Here is a 16918-nt window from a genome sequence, read left to right as displayed (position 1 = left end):
GGGAGAGGGCACGGCGCAATGTCCGCGCTTCGGGCAACGAAAAGGGGGGCGCGGACTGGCGGAGAAACACAGCGACCCCCAACAACCCCAAAACTGCAGCTCCATTTCTTTAGCTTTCACTTTAATAAAATAATGATTCGTTGGGAAAATGGGGTATAAATCTTCATTTTGGAGGCAATTAAAGTGTTGATTTCATTCGTGCCCCTGAGCAATTCTTGTAATTTGCTCAAATAGCTTTATGTACCCAGCACTCCAGAGCTTTTAGAAACCCATTTTCTAGTTAGACTTGTTGGATTACAATTTTTATTCAACATCAGCGAGTCGAGCTTCCCTCAGCTAGACCCTGGCTGAAGGGTTCCCCTCGCTCTAAGGTGCTGCGTGGGGCCGGCGGCTCCCAGGAGCATCCTCACCAGCCCTGGGCACCTCCCTGCCACACCACCCTCCACCCACTCTGCCAAGCTTTTCCCCTGTACAGCAAAACTGGGTGGGGAAAAAAAATCCCTTCAAAACAACCTACCTATGTGCACATAAACCCCTTTCTAAAAGTTCATGCCTTCCTTCAAGCCTGCCTCCGCTGTCACAAACCAACAGCCTTTGGTAGATAGGAGAAAATATTTCAGATACTGCTCACACTGCAATGCAACGCACCTTTATGTCGGTGATCTATAAAATAACTCCCAGCTGACAGTGCCAGTGATAACAGCAAAGCAGCTGAGGAAACCCCTGTCTGCTTGGCTGCGCCTTGCTTGAACAAAAGGAAACCTCCAGAGTCAGGAGCAGATCACTCCTAACACTATATTTACGTAGCTGATCAAAAAGAAGAAATAACTTGGGGGGTTTCATCAGGGATTTCTTTTTTGTGCGTGTGCCTGAGGTCCCCTCTCTCACAGGCAAAGCCCTTGGTTCAGAGCAAACAAATGGACCGCGAAAACCCCACCGTTTCACCCAACTCGAGTACAAGCCAAATCTCAGTCACTATCATCATCCAGGACCTTAATTTAGATCTGGACACCTCCTGCATTAGCCCCAAGTGCTCTCATGAAAAGGCAAGGATCCCAGCCTGCACCCAGTGGAAGGAGGAGGGATGGGAGAGGGGACAGCCAGCTCTCCCCACTCAGCTCACCCGCATTTCCCACCCCGCTGCAGCCGACATTAAAGGTCTGAACCATCCCAAACAAAACCTGGACTACCGTCACAGCCACGCGAGGCTTTGCTGGCTTGGCTTTGACTATATTTATTCTTTAAAGAGAGGTCTTGAAAACTTAAAACATCAAGGTAAAGAATTTAAAACCTGAATCCCATTTTATTTTCTCCTTTTTTTTTTTCCTATTAAGTAAAATAAAATGGGCGCGTTTGCAGCAGGCAGGCGTGCACAAAGCAATGTTCACTCAAGTCTAAAAGCGTTCGGCCACGGAAAACTGACAAGACGAACTAATGAACCGTAGAGACGGGAAGAAAATAGCCAGTATTTGCTAGATTTCAAACCCTCTCTGTCTTCTCTGGACCACCTATCTCGGATTTTATTATTATTTTGGTCAACGACTCCAGCCCTTCCTTCCCTAAGCTACCAAGAAGCCAGTGATTCACAGATACCACTTCTATTATTGGAAAGGGTAAATAAAATAAAGACAGAAATTAAAAGCGACAAGAAACAGGTCGAGTTTGCAGGCGATCCTTTTACAAGCTCATCTTGCCAGGTCGAATCTGGGAGCAAGCCTTAATGAAGCAATAATAGCCACATTATTCAAAAATTTTCATTTCGATGGAAATTTATCTAAAAGGGACTTAATCATATGCAAATAATAAAAGGAGGCGTAGTGACCCAGCAAGCGATCTGCATACAAATTTTAGCGTTGTGCGACATTGGCGAGATCATACCTGATCTGTTAGATTTGCTGATCTTGTTATGTCTTCACTGTCCGATTTTGATCCGCCCTCTCTATCGTCTATGACCAAATCGATAGGCATTTTTCCTTTCAAACAGCTAATATACCGGTGGCAGAAATTGTCACATAATTCGTGTACCTACATTATGACAAAGGTTAAAAAAAAAAAAAAGAAAGAAGAAAAAAGAAAAAGAAAGAACAGAGGGGGGGAAAAAAAGGAAGAAAATATAATCAGGAATACATAAGTAAAATTGACAAGTGCAACCAGTCTCCCCCCTTCGCCCCTGTGACATCAAAAGTCCTAAATAGGGGAAACACACTGCAATTATCCCCCTGAGACCTCTAGACGCATCCAGAATTAGGAATAACTTTCTTTTCTCACAAAATAGAGATATCCCAGAAAATTGACAGTGACAAGATGATTCACAGGCTACAACGTATTCAACACCCGTGTTAAATTCATCTGCTCCCGGAGCTGTGGCCATTAGAGAGGTGACCTGCATGGGTGACATTTAAGGTAAACTATTTAATTTCATCCAGTTATTTCATCATAAACCCTTTCCAAAGGGGTATGAGGACAGAAAAAAGAATTAAAAAAAAATCCACATGCACTGCACTGAAATACATTATAGGCATCCATGCCCTGAAATCCCCAGTTGCTCTGATAGACTTGTACCTGAGCCGCCTTTATTAATGGGCAGATTTTAACACATTTTGGTAGAGCGAGAACAACCTGACAGTTTCGGTTAGATAAAGTGACTGAGGCTCATGAGAAACTTTTCAACTATTTAAAAACCTCTCAAAATGTTTATTTTTAGGAGAAAGGGAATTCTCTCCTAGGCCAGCTATCAATGACACGTAAAAAATCCTCAGGAAACCCAGAGCGCACTTCCAATTTAACGTGAGCTCGAATGACACCGCCCGCTTAGAAATTAGCATTCTCCCTCCTAAGATTTCTAAAACAGCCAACAAAAAAATCCTGAGTTCAGGCTGCAATCTCTTTCTTCTGCTCAGAGGTGTACAATATTCCCAGGAACAAGAGACAGACAGAACTATCAACTCTGCTTTGTCTCTGCAAAATGTTACAGGACAATCCGCGCCCCGAGCCTGACCTGCAGACGGCTCTTAAAAAAAAAATAAAAAACTTTCCCCCCTTCCAACTAACTGCAACCGAAGTCTCTTCTTCACCATCACCAAGAAAAAAACAATATCTCTTTTTTTTAATCACAATTTCAGGGGCTTGACTGAACTAACCATTTCGAGTCTCATCTGCGGCACCACAGAACTGCAACTATTTATACAAAGCCAGCAAAGTATTACAATGAACACAAGGCCTGGGCGTTCGAGAGCTCGGTTTTAGAGGCTGAAATTGTAATTAAACTGCGAAGAGAAATGGACGCCAAGATTGGTCTTGACACTAATTACCAGAAAGAAAGACATTTATGCAAATTTACCAGAAGCCTGAACTTCAGCAGTACTGAAACAGAGGAGGAAGAAAGGAGGGGGGGGAAGGTAGACAGAAAGAGAGGGAAAGCGAGAGAGACAAAAATTACCTTCTCTAATTCCAGCAGATGAAACCTTAATACTTGTATGGCTTGAATCATCTGCAAAGACACAAACAACATGAGCATTAATCTCATTCCTGGATTTGGGGATATTTCCCACAGCCACCTCGGCCACACTTTGTAGCTTGACTTTTCTCTAGTAGTAAATAAAAAGTTGTTTTGATTTATGGCAATAACACTAAAATTTAATAGCGGTGGCTTTGTGCGCTGTTTAACGAGAAGCGACCTAGAGTTAACAAAAAAAAAAAAATCCCAATTGCAATGAAGCAACTGAATTATACGGATCATAAACATTTCTTAAAAAAAAAAAAAAAAACCAACCCTCTAAACACCACCATTGGCTCCTCGCTTTGTGAAAGCGGGTGCAGGACTCCTACAGTGGAGGCAAAATATTTATTCTTAATGGGGGAAGGAAAGAAAGAGAGAAACGACCTCATTTTCAGTGAATTTGCCACTGGTGCATCTCCAGTCATTGTAATCCTCTCTGTTTCCCATCGAGCTGCTTAAAAGGTGGAGGGGCTGGTTAGAGTGGAGATAAATCCACCGCTCCTCTTGGGCAGGCAAGCTCACCATCAAGCCTGCCAGCTCCTCTTTGGATGGGGTTTTCCTTTATGTATATCCTTATGGGATTTTTTACTTCCAAGCAATTACCACACCATGTTTACTTGTAAATATAAAAGTAATCATTGCAACAATTATAATTTTTTTAAATCCACGTGAGAAATTTTCAATTTAGCACCACCAAACCACCTCTCCAGATGACACAGAAGTTTAAAAAAATAATAAATAAATTGGAAGGGAAGGGAGGGTGGGGGTGGGGAGAGGAAGAAGTGTTAACTCTTACCAAGTTATCCAGTTCAGGATTAGAGGAAAAGAGGGGTTTCTCTGCTCGGATCTAAATGTAAGAAAGGGGGAGGGGAAATAATAATAAAAATTATTTGAAATATGGAAGCAGAAAAAAGCAGACGTTATTATTTCTTGCTTCATTACACTGTCGGGTCCATTATGTAACCTTCCGTGCAAAGCCCTGACTGCTGGATTTAGTACATCAGCCAAACACTTGAGCAAGTGAATCAAATACACTGAAAAATACCTATGGATCTTCCCCGGCAGAGCCCGTCCCGGCGCCCGGGAGCCGCGCAGCGAAACTCCCGGCCGGGCACAGACCGCTCCACTTCATCCATTTTTTAAGGGGGGTAGTAAATGCCGAGATTTCCTGATTTTTTTTTTTTCCCTCGTGTTTTGTTTTGGTTGGGGTTTTGGGGATTTTTCTGTTTTGGTTTTTATGCCTCTTTCAGTAAGAGAGGGGGAGGGGGAAACGCGCATCTTTATCTCAACAGAGACTTGTTTTTCTCGATACGATTTTTTTTTCCCCTCTTTTTTTTTTTTTTGCTTTTACTGTTTTCAACCCGGTTTTGCTGACCTGTTTGGCGAACACTGCTATGTCTTCATTGAAAGACTCAGAGGAGCAAACATCGCCTCCCGCTACCCCGGGCTCCCTGGGTGTGCATGTAGCTAATTCACATTTCTCAAAAATCAGTGCTAAAAGAGGGAACAGGGGGTGTCTGAAAGAAAATACAATAGTCACACACACAGAGGGGGGGAAAATATCATAACGAAACAAAAAAAAACCCCAAACACAACAATAGTTAGTCCCACAGCAGCGTGCATGGGGAAGGGGGCACCCACAGAGGGGCTCCGGCACCCCCCGCCGCCTCCCGCAGCGTCCCGGCCCCTTCCCACAGCCAGCCGGCCGGCGGCCCGGCATCTCCCCGGCCTTTCGGCACTGCCTGGCCGCAGATATTGTTAATACAACCTTAGGACAAGCCAAGAATAAAACCTAAGCCGGTTCCAGCAGCCATTTTGAATTAACTTTCCTTGTCTTTAGGAAAAAAAAAATAGAAAAAATTAAAATCCCTAGGCATACACTTCTGCCTCTCATGTTTTTAATTCCCGCTTTCTGCTGGAGGACTTGCTGGAAGTGAAAGGGGAAAAAACAAACCCAAACCAACAGAAAAGCATAAAAAGAAAGAATCCCCATCCAAATGAAAAAAAAAAAGGTAGAAGAAAAAGCCCTTTAACCCACCCAACAGACCTCCGGCCCACTGGCCAAGCCGGGCCGGCTCCCTGCGGCCTGCGCGGCCCTCCGCCCCCCGGGGCTCCGCAGCCGCCGGCCCGACCCGCGGGGGAAGCCAGGTGCTCCTGGGCAATCCCAGCCTGGAAAGCCTCCCTGAGAGAAAGGCAGCGCGGGCATCTGCTTCCCCTGCCCGTTCAATAATTTAAATAAATAAATAAGCGTGGGCGCACACACACGTATGTGTATGTATATGTATATTTATAACAGGGAGTTCATTTTTTTTTTTCTCCCAGGGCTTCACATTTTTTTCCCCCTTCTGGGTACCGTACACCATCGACTTTTAACCAACCCTTCAGATTTCTGATAAACCGATACAGAAACCGAACTCTATGAATTTTATTTTGCTCCCCCTTCTCCTCACTGTCCTGACAGTGATTTTTAAAGGCTCTTCAACTTCGCTTCAAACTCCAGCTGGGCAGATACATTTTAAAAGCATCTGTGCCCAGTGTAATAACCCCGCCAGCTCCCATCGCAACGGCCTAGAAACTGCTTTACAAGTTGCCACATTGAGAAACATTGAATGCTGACGGATAAAAGATTTAAAAAAAAAAAAAAAGAAAATTAAAAGAAAATTTTAAAATAAAAACTCTTGAGAGAAGCAGATCTTGAGTTCTCTCAGCACAAGGAAAGACGAATAAGGTGGAAAGTTGGGCAAAGCTCTCCAAACTCCCCGCTCCAAAACTCCGTGCACAGATTTACCACCGGGCGCAGGTTGTGCCCTGGGAATATTATTTTCCGCCTCCTCCCGCGGTGATGCCTGCCGCCCCTCCAGCAAGCCCCTTTTTCCCCGAGCCCACGCGGCTCCCCGTGTCGGGGGGACCCCGACCCTCTCCCCCCGCCTCCCAAGGCAGTCACAAGCTAGGAACGCGGCCCTTTTCCGCGCAGCGCTCCCCATGCCGCCCTTGCCCGGCCCGCGCTGCGCCCCGCTCCATCCCGCGCAGCTTGCGCGGAGCCCTGCGCGGCACCTACCCGTAGATGGCATCTTTATCTCTCTTGAGGGCGTCGTTGACGGAGGCGCCCATGGCGGGGGGCATGGCGTTGGCGTGGGCGGCGTGCGGGTACTGGTGCGAGTGCAGCGGCGGCCCGTGGTTCAGGTGGTGCACGGGCTGCATGGGGCGGGCGCCGTGGGGGTCCCCGTACATGGTGGTGGGGATGCCCACCCCCTCCATGCCGCCGTAGTGGGGCAGCTCGTCGTACTGCGGGGCAGAGAGAGCAGAGAGGCGTCAGGGGGAGGTGGGGGCAGCAGCTCCGCTCCCCTGTGCCCCCCCGGGCGTGAGCCGCGATCCCCCCCGAGCGCGCCCGGGCTCCGCCGCGCCGGCCACGGGCAGGGAAAGCCGCCCCGGGTCGGGAGCACAGGGGCTGGGCTGCTCCGGCCCGAAGCCCTCCGAGTCTGGGGCGGAGGAGAAATAACAACAACAACAATATTAACAATAATAATAATAAAATAAATGAAAGCGAAAAAATCCCACCCTAATCCCCATCCCCAAAGTTCCCCAGCCCCCGCCCCCCCACCCACCCCGTGAAGGGAAGCGGTTCTCGGAATCCAAATTTCCCTCCGCTAAACTTTTTCCCGCTGATAAGAAGTCAGGTACCTCGCCCAGCGAGGATGCAAAAACTTCAGCAGCGGTAAACAAAACAAAACCAAACCAAACCAAAAACGAGAAGGAGCGATTTGAGGATTTCCAGCAATTCCACGCGAATACGACTTTTAAAGCCGAAAAGCTGGAAACGTTCGCCCGGGCTCTCGGGATTTTGGGAATGCCTTTCTTTTTTTTTTTTTTTTTTTTTTTTTTTTTTTTTTAAGGGTTTTCTTTGTTAAAGATTAAGGACCGAGAGCTACTGCGGTTCCCAGGGAGCGGGGGAAACGGCCACTTTTCATCTATTAAAAGCGAAGGTGTGAATAAACACTTTTAAAGATCGCTGACACTTGCTTGGACAGAAAGAGTAAAAGGCAAGTTGTCAGCAGAGGAACTTTCTTTCCCAACCAGCTCTCGGACGGCGGCAGGCAAATTAGGCAAGAAAACGTCTTTCCAGGGCTTTTCTCCTTCCCCAAATCCCTGTTCACCCGACTACAGCTGATTTATTTTTTTCTCAAAACTCCAATTTAGGAGGTAGTTAGAAGAAAAGAAAAAAAAAAAAAAGAAAAAATAAAGGGGGTAATCGCACCCAAAATAGAAACAACAATACACATGGCAGTGAATGCTTGTAACCTCCATTCAAATTAAAGTCACTTTCTTTCTAAAAGAATGGGGGGAGTTTGCCCACTGCACTGCATCTCTTGGGACAGAATATATTTAAAAAAAAAAAGAAAGAAAGAAGGGTGAGTAAAAAAACAGGTAAAAGAAGAAAAAAAAAAAAGTTGTGCTTACTCCCAGCCAGAACTTATCTTCTGAAAATGAAGCGGTATATCATCACTAGCAAAATGCTCAGAGACATGCACACATTCAAATATTTCAAGCACTGGTGATTTTAAAAAATACATTGGTAGGACTAGAGCTACAAAACCAACAAATAGAGAGGCTCGGACATATTCACTTACATGCCTGCATGTCATTAATGTATAGAAAGCTTGCCTCTTCCCTGAGAGCTCCGGGATGGGGAGTAAAAGAACCAAGAAAATAGCAATATACATAGGTTTTAAGCCTACAAGCACAACTGATAAATCCTACCACTGCAGGACACCGCTTTGTGCCCCTACTCCAAAAAGGAGGAAAAAAAAAAAAGAAAAAAGAAAAGAAACTTTTTTCGCAGCGTCTCTGTCAGCCACGTTTCAATATCATTTCACATTTGAAATCCATTTTTTTTAATCATACGTACCCTTTGCGCCATCGGCCTGCTTGCTCCCTTCCTACTTCAACTTCTAATATATCCTCTTTAAGGCCAGTGTGAAAAGAAAGAAACACGAAGTTCCCCCCCTCACCCCCAAAAAAAGGCAAAAATCCCTTAGCGTCTCCAGCAATGGAAGCAATCGAGTAAAATCTTCAGCTTGCTGGATCTCAGCGAAGCGATACGGTAACTCAGCATTAAAAAACGAGAAAAAAATTAGAAGGAAAAAAAAAACAACTCTCCCTCCTTCCTTCCTTCTTTTTTCTTTCTTTCTTCCCTCTCTCCCTGTGTCTCTCTCTTACTCTCCCCCTCTCGTTTCCAAGACAGCAGCGGGGCGAAAGCAAATATCCTTTCCCCAAATCAGTTTTTTTTTTTTTTTTTTTTTAAAGTGCCCCTCAAACCCAACTACCAAGTCTCATGGCTTTTTGCCACTCCGGCTGTCAATCACAGGCGAGGTTGTCAAGGTGGTGAATGACTGATGATGATCCGCTGCGTGTGCTCCCACCGCGCAGGACACCGCGAATGTTAATTTTCGAGTGCGCTCACCCAAAAAAAAAAAAAAAAAAAAGAAAAAAAGAAAAAAAAAAGAAGAAAAAAATTTAGAAAAAAGAAAAAAAAATTTAAATCGAGGGAGGAGGAGAAGGAGGGGGAAAAATTAAAAATTAAAAAGGCTCTCTAACGCGCCGGCTCTCCTTTTATTATGGTTATTATGATGATGATGATGATGATGATGGGGGGCTTTTTTTTTTCGCTCCTCCTCGGATCGCTCCTAATTCCTCGCCGGCGCCGGCTCGCTCTGCCCCTGCGCGGCGGCCGGGCGAGGCTGGCGGAGGCGGGCCGGGCGCGGGTGCCGTGCGGGGCGGGCGCGGGAGGAAGGGCAGCGGGGCGGGATGGAGGGGGGGGGAGGCGGGGGGAGGCGCTGCCGCCGCCGCCGCCGCCGCGGTCCAAGCGCTGCCGTCCGTCCGCCGCCGACGCCGCCGCCGCCGCCGCTCCGCCCGAGCGCAGCGCAGCGCCGGGCTGGAGCAGACTGCGGGAACCCGGAAGTAGTGGTGGCCATAACAGGTCGCGTCTTACACAATGCGCTGGGCGGCAGCAACTCCGCCACCGGCGCAGGGGGGCGCGCCGCCCGCCCCGCGCCCGCGCAGCGCCGCGGCTTGGACACACCGCCCCCTCCCGGCCCTGCCCTCCGCGCCCCCCCGCGCGCGCGCGGACGCCGCGTCCGCCCCCCCCCGGCGGCCGCGGGGGCGCTCCGGTCGCCTTTGTCTGGCGGCGCCGCCGCCCCGCGCAGCGCCCGCGCAGCGCCCCGGGGTCGCGCCGCCGCCCGCCCCTCGCTTCGTCGCCCGCCTCGCCGGGCGCCCCCCCCCCTCCCCGGCGGCTCCCCCCGCGGCCGCCGGCCGAGTGAGCTCACCCGGCCCCCGGCCGCCGCCGCCGCGCCGCCGCCGACCAATCAGCGCCGCGCCGCCCCGCGCCGCGCCCCCATTGGTCCGGGCGGGAAGCGGGGCTCGGACCGGCGCGGAGGGGGGGGCGCCCCCCGTCCCTGTCCCCGTCCCCGTCCCTGTCCCCGGCCGTCCCCATCCTTATTCCCATCCCTATCCCCATCCCCTCCGCCGAGCTCCGCCGGCGCCCTGTCCTGTACGGCGCGATCCCCCCCGCCGGTGCCTCCATCCGCCGGTGCGGGGGTCCGCTCCCTTGCGTTCAAAAGCACAGCCATCCCTCCCCGCTGCCCCGCCGGTCCCCGCCGGCCTGGGAGCGGAGAACTCGCCGTGCCCCTTCCTCCCCTACCTGCGGGCCGGGCTGCGCCGAGCCCCGAGCGGGCGCTTGCGGGGACAACTGCCCCGACACTACCGCATCTTCCGCCCGGGCAGCGGGGCGGGAGACGGAGAGCCCCCAGTACAGCGGTCCCGACTGAGCTGCTGGGGAAACGGGGAAGTGTCGGGGATTCCTCTGGTAAATCCCCTGGGGCAGACGGGACGCTGCTCCGCTGCTGCCGGACCCCGGGGGTGGCGGGGAGCGGCTCGGCCCCCGCCGCCACGTCTCAAACTTCGGGGAAACGCTTTTCGATCCCCCCCCTCCCGCCCCTTTTCCGCTAGGACCGGCTTTTTATCCCGGCGAGAGAAATGCGGAGCTCTCAGGTAAGACCCGTTTTCATGCACTGACCCGCACCCACCCACCCGAGCCACGCGCGTGGGGTTCATTTCTCTGGCGATTTCCCCGGGGAAAGCGCTCCGTAACGATTCCCCATCGCAGCGGTCCTTGCAGGGGGTGGCTGTGACCCAGCTCCCAGGGACGCGTTTCCTCCTCTTCCCATCCTCTTTTCCTCCCACCCCCCCCCCGAAAAAAAAAAAAAAAGGAAAACAAAAAAAAAAAAAACCCCAAAAGACCCCTTTTCAGCGTCTCCACTAGGCCTTTATGAGCTTAATTCAGCGCAACTCAGACCGAAACACTTTTACAATGTAATTACAGCCCTACAAATTGTTTGCCCAAACCTCATCCTGGATAAGGATTTTACAATTAGCAAACAGTTATTACACTTAGGGCTCGCTGTGAGGAACTACTCAGCTCGCCTCTCCGCCTGTGAGAGGCCGGCCAGAAAAAAGAAAGAAAACTGAAGGAAAAAAAAAAAAAAAAGGGTTAATCCGGACAGCAATTAATCATCTATTAAACGGGAAAAAGTAAACGGCCAGCTCCGCGCTATCCCGGTAAACTCCTGCCGCGGCGGGTGCGCTGCGCTGCAGCGGGACCCGCGCAGCATCTCGCCCAGCCGCCTTTTTAGGAAAGCAACTCTGTTTGGGCTTTTTGTTGTGGTTTTGTTTTTTTTTTTCTTTCCTCCAAAAACTTGCTGGTTTGCGGGAATCTATTGAAGCTTGTCCGTCGCCTGGTGGAAAGGGTGAGGGGTGGGGGGAAATACGGGCAGGGGGAGAACAGTGAGGAGAAAGCGAGGGGGTCCGGTGGGTGCGGCGGGCCGGGCAGCGGCTGCCGAGCGCGGAACGGCTCCTCCAGACCCCGGCCGGGCCCTTGGCGAGGGGATCCGCCGAGCCGGGGCAAAAAAGGCGTCTGGGGAGCAAGGGAGCCTCCTCCACAAGGTGGAATCTGGGTCCATTTGCTTATCGGATAATAAATGAGGCTTTTAATCAGGCTGAATTTCCCAGCTTAAGGAAAGAATTAGTCATACCTAGGAACAATCAAATGGTTTCTAGCTGGCTTCCCTGCCGCCTTCCTAGCAGGGATTTGGGGGGGGGGGGGGGGGGGGGGGCGAACGGGGGGAGAATTAGCATCTAAGTGTGCTCTTTCACCATTAATACTGAAATTTGAAAACTGAAATAGGAGCAACCAGAAGAGCGAAACAAACAAGAAACCGCAGAAGAAAGCTTTGGAAAGGCGGCCGGGAGATAATCCAGGAATGCTTCAGATAAGGAAGGGGGGAACTATACGTGCGGAGATACCCGAAAAGTCAGAGTCTGATGGAAAGGCTGAAAGAGGGACGGGGGGGTCGGGGGGAAACCCGCACTTGTTTAGAGCCTATTAAAGGTCACATCGGGCTGGGGGGTGGGGTGCGGCTGATGATAAAAGGAGTTTAAGAACGAAGGGTTTAAGCGCGCAGATGAAGCGCAGCGCCAGGATTTGGGGGGTTTGTTTACTGGCTCCCGATGCAGAAACCAAAAGAGCGGCGGGTCCGTGCGGAGAGCGAGCCTGGGGTCAGCCGGGGCTGCCCTGCGCACAGCCCGGGCCCCGGGAGCCGCGGCGGCGCCCCGGGATGCGCGGGGCCGGGAACCGGAGCTGCTCCCGCTGCCCCGCGGCCGGGCCTGACGCTGGCACAAGTTACGGAGGGGTTTGATTAATTAAATGGAGGGCTTAATAAAATATTTCCTAATAAAGTTTACGGTTGTCTTAAAAGTTTCCAGCTATCTTTTTTTTTTTTTTTTTCCCTTAAATAAAATTAACTGGGAAATGAGTTACTGGCCGGAATTTTCGAGACTTCAACGGTGGCAGCAGTGCCGGCGGCGGGAGCGAAGGCACCCGCACACAAAAGGAGTCTTTCAGGGACAAAAGTTGCGAAGTTGCGACGGCTGCCAGGTTTTCCCCGCGATGGCACCTCGGGGTAGCCCGGGCAAAGCAGCGCAGAGCCGACCTGAGCCTTGTACTTCCTATTTCACATTACAAATAGAACATTTCAGCCTAAAATCCGTAGACTAACTCCTGAGCTGGTAACACCATCGTGTTGGGGTTGTCGAAGGGCTTTTTTCTTGCACGATTTGGGTTCTACAAGTTCATTTGTGTTAATTTGGAAACGCCGCTCCGCGCCGGGGTTCGCGACGATCCCTGCCTTTAGCCCATTCGCCCCTCGGCACTCCTGTACTCCTGCCTATGCCAAACCCTCTTTCTTTCCTGTCGGTATTCCTATATTTCTCGTTGAATTAAATAATAATAACAGTAAAAGAAATTGCTGGATAAAACTGTGGCTGCTTAATTAAAAAAAAAAAAAAAAAAAAAAAAAGGAAAGAAAAGAAAAGCCGCTGGGCTGCTCTGCATCCCAAGGATTGAGCTGTTGTGCCGTCTACTGGGAGACGGGAAAACTACAGCCAGAAACGCTTCCAAATTTTCTGCGAGAGGAAAGTCCAGTTTTCGACAATTTGAAGGGGTCGGAGACGCCCAACTCCTCAGTAGAAGAATAGCGACCCAAGACAGAAAAGTCTTAGAGACACTTATTTTTTCCTTAGGCTACATCTGTATAATAGGCTACATCTGCATAAAAACTCCACTCTTAGGCGTATAGGATTTTACTGACTGCAGACCGTGGAGCAATGATATGGTGAAGATGGTTTGAGTTTACCCGCGAGACGCAGTTGGACATTAGCTAAATATGTAGAAAAGAAGAATTTTTTTTTTTTTTTTTTAAGAAGGGGAAAATATTTGCGAACGGTTTAAAAACTTCTCCCCCCGCGACCGGCCGGCTGTAGCCAGCGGGCAGAGGGAGATCCCAACTGGGGCAGCTCCCACCCCGATGATGCTCTCGGAGGGCAGCGGAGGCAATCGCTCTGATGCCAGCCCTTGGTGGAGCAGCAGGAGGGGAGTTTACCCCGGCCCAGCGTTAGTCTCGGTTTAGAGGAAGCCCAGACGTTGCTGTTCTAAGTTCCCGAAGCTTTGCCCGTGCCCGAGCCGCGGGTGCTCTCAGGCAGATGCAGCCTGGCTGGGTCATTTCCCTCTCCCCTCTCCCTGCCCACTTGCTTCTCCGCTCCCGTAGCGCCTGGAATGCTCTCCTCAAAAATACAAAGCGCAAGAAGAGATTTTAAAAAGACGGGGGGGAAAGCTTTTGGGTTTGGGTTTTTTTTTTTTTAAACCCCAAACCCCAAACTTCTAACATGAACCCTTGACTTTTATGAGGCGAGAGCCGCCGAAGGGCTGTGAAATGCAAAGTCTTTGTCGTATTTACAGGTAGTGTCAGCAGCCGACTGGACACGCAGATAAAAATCTAGCGGTCTGTGTGAACTCCAAGGAATGTTTTAAGGCGAGGATCTCTAAGCGCCTATTCTCAGTCCACACATATGCCCGCACGTAGCCTACAAAGACGGAGACACCCACGTAGCCGAACAATAGTGGGGAATTCTTTTAATAGGTTAAATGAAGGTACAGGGAAATCCTCTTCCCACTTGTGGCACACCAACTCCGACTGCTCTTTGCCTTCAGAGCCACTTGCTAGAGTTCAACAGAGGGTGACATTAGCCTAAAATATTCGATACTTTTTCTTTTCTCCTGAAGACTTTTCCCACTGCTTCTGGACTAAATTCAGCTCCCAGTTCATCTCTGCGGGTAAAATTGCTGTCTTTGAAAGAAACAAAAATCTGCCTGATCTCTTTAGTTTTATTTTATTTTATTTTAATCAAGAAGGTATTACACATACTTTCCTCAGTGTACATAAACCAGAAATTAAATGATTGTGTGTCCCTGGTGTAAGAAGCCGAAGGACACCTTCTAAAAAGTTGAACGAAGTATTTTACCCTTTTAAATGAGATCAAAAAAACTTGCAAGATTGTACAAGAAGCAAATTAGCAAGTAACAAAATAAAACCTCAATTTCAAGCCACATAGAATTGAATATTTGTGTCTGACAGTACCTCGGCTGAACTAGAGCAAAGCGGAGTTTTGTCAGAGCTTTTCGATTTGATGTTTCCCTCCAAACTAATTTTCACTATTACTCCATTCCTATTATCTAAGTCCATCTGCAGCTCGGCTAATGAGCCCATTTACTGCACGAGTTCGGCGTGCCTCTGATGCCGATCGCAGAGGATGGGCACTCCTCAGAGCGAGGATCCGGGGCTGTTCAGCCCGGTGGGATGGGATGGGATGGGATGGGATGGGATGGGATGGGATGGGATGGGATGGGATGGGATGGGATGGGATGGGATGGGATGGGATGGGATGGGATGGGATGGGATGGAACCCGGGGCTCTCTGCAGGATCGGAACTCTCGCAGGGGGCTTCCCGCAAACGGCACCATCTAGGAAAAATCGAACGCGAATTAATTACGCTTTATAAATCAGAAAAACAAAGGAAAACAAGAAGCGAAGCCCTGTGCCCGGAGCGCGGTGCGGGACGCTCCCGGATCCCCGGGCACCGAGCTGTGCGGGGCTGGGCGGGCAGGGAGCGCCTCAGGGTCCCTGCGACCCCATCCCGAGAGTGCCCGCGGTCCCCCAGGACAGCTCCGACCGTGCTATCTGCATCGGGGGCTGTATTATCACAGGCTTTTGCATAATTGCATATTGACTTTACTAAATGGATCTGCGGAGCTATTTAAACATCCCTCTCTTCCACCCCCAAACAATTCTCTCTGCAAGAAAGAAAAAAAATGCGGGAGTGGGGGGAGCTGCAAAAGAGCTTCCAGTTGCTCTTGCTCCTTCATTTTGTAGCGTTTCTTTGGGCACAAGTGGCTCAACTCTAAGTACTCTGGATCCAGTTTGGTGCACAAGAGTGCAGGGAAGCAGAGAGGATCTGCAGCAGCGTGGGTGACAGCAGAATGGGTAGCCGTCACTCACTTTGGGGTCTGAGAGGTGGGTGCATGGATATATGTGTCACTCTGAACTCCCGTGGACAATTTCTGGCCAGCTGTGATGGCTGTGAGAGAAGCCTCCATGGGTACATGCCCGTGCATGCACAACGAAGGACTGCTCTAAGGACAATTTAGGAAAAGCTCTCCTTGTTAAAAATCTCCTTTTTAAAACCTCCCTTAGGGCAGGGGAGCTCAGACGTGGCACTCCCCTTTCCCGACACCTCACAGCAGTGCCCCACAAGCCATATCAGCCCCAAAGCAGACAGCTGGACTTTGCCTCCCAGAATAGGTGTGCTCATCCCACTGTCACCCCTCTCCATCCTGCACAGGCAGCTGCCCTCACCCCTGAGCCTTGTAGGGGAAGGCAGCCTCCTCCCTCACCAAGGCTGGGTTCCCAAGGCAGCAGCTGTGAGAAGCAGGCAGGGAAGGGGGGAAAAAGCGAAGGACAGAAGGAGGGGAATCAGGGAGAGAGGCAGTGAAAGCTGCACTTTCCTCCAAGCAGAGCAATCATCCCCTCGGAGGGGCCCCAGAGCCAGGAGCTGCCTCCTGAGCCCTGGGCCTCCCACCAGGCAGCAGCAGCAGCATCTCCCCCTCCAGAGCCTTGCAGCCATGGAGACAGCAGCCTCCCATCCTGGCTTGGCCCCTGAATTCCCCATGCTGGCCTTGCAGGTCTGCAGTGAGGGGACAGGGATGCACAGGGACTGCGCCAGCCCCAGGCACTGGTTTGAAACGAGAAACTCCAAATATCTGGGGATTCTGAGCATCCTTCATGATGGTAAGAGTCACCTTCTGTGGCTTGGTTAAAGGGTTCATATGAAAGGTCTGCTGGGATCTGCAGCTCTCAAGAGGAAACTGCAGTCAGAATAATCCACCAAGATTTATTAAGAGAATATTTGCTTCCAGCTTACCACGCTAGGGCACTATTTTTACATTGAGGATGCTCGCTTTGCTTGAAAAGCTGCAATTACACTTTGAAAAAAGGCTTTCCTGCTCTTATCCTCAACTTAGTTGTGGAAAGAAGACATGAAATCAGGTAGACATCCAGACTTTGAAAAGTACTTTGAAAAGTACTTTGAAAAGTACTTCTTTGGAACCAAAGAAACATCTCATAAAATCATCAACTCAGCTCTCCTGCAATGATATTTCCTTGCATTTATCAGAAATTTAGATCAATTGAGTACTCTCTCTATTAGCTAAGAGGGCTTTGAGGAGGACTATCACACATTCAACATTTAAGTTCAGATTTCTAAAGATATTTTCTCTCTTCTCTCAACACAACAGTGATCACAGTCCATTGCAAATTTGGCACCTAATTTCTGCAAGAGATATAGACCATCTTCAGTGAACTCAGGTCATTAAGTCCCATTTTAGGAGCTGCCTACCAGCCAACTCTTATTGCAAGTCACTGGGATTTAGTTCCTAAGTCACATTTTGAGAAGGGCTGTATCTGAGGGCAGATA

The 16918-nt window shown here is 49.9% G+C and overlaps 1 protein-coding gene across 5 annotated transcripts in view; it reads right to left on the bottom strand.

Moving 5' to 3' along the window:
- Positions 1-16918, bottom strand: part of MEIS1 (Meis homeobox 1) — a 243921-nt gene that overhangs the window by 98590 nt on the left and 128413 nt on the right. Inside the window, exons 1-6 of one of the 5 annotated variants that reach the window (XR_012579444.1) lie at positions 10586-10709; positions 6558-6784; positions 4875-5016; positions 4296-4346; positions 3440-3490; positions 1879-2025 (exon numbers count right to left, since the gene is read on the bottom strand). Coding sequence is in view for 1 of the 5 variants with exons in the window: in XM_074537012.1 (XP_074393113.1) it covers positions 1879-2025; positions 3440-3490; positions 4296-4346; positions 4875-5016; positions 6558-6784; positions 8406-8417 (630 nt within the window). In the remaining 4 variants the exon portion in view is untranslated. The other 4 variants (XR_012579447.1, XR_012579445.1, XM_074537012.1 and 1 more) reach the window with 4 other exon arrangements.

The sequence above is a fragment of the Zonotrichia albicollis genome, chromosome 3 (assembly GCF_047830755.1).
Source record: "Zonotrichia albicollis isolate bZonAlb1 chromosome 3, bZonAlb1.hap1, whole genome shotgun sequence".
NCBI lineage: Eukaryota > Metazoa > Chordata > Aves > Passeriformes > Passerellidae > Zonotrichia > Zonotrichia albicollis.
Note: the sequence above shows the minus strand (reverse complement) of the source record. Positions and strands in the feature narration are given on the sequence as shown.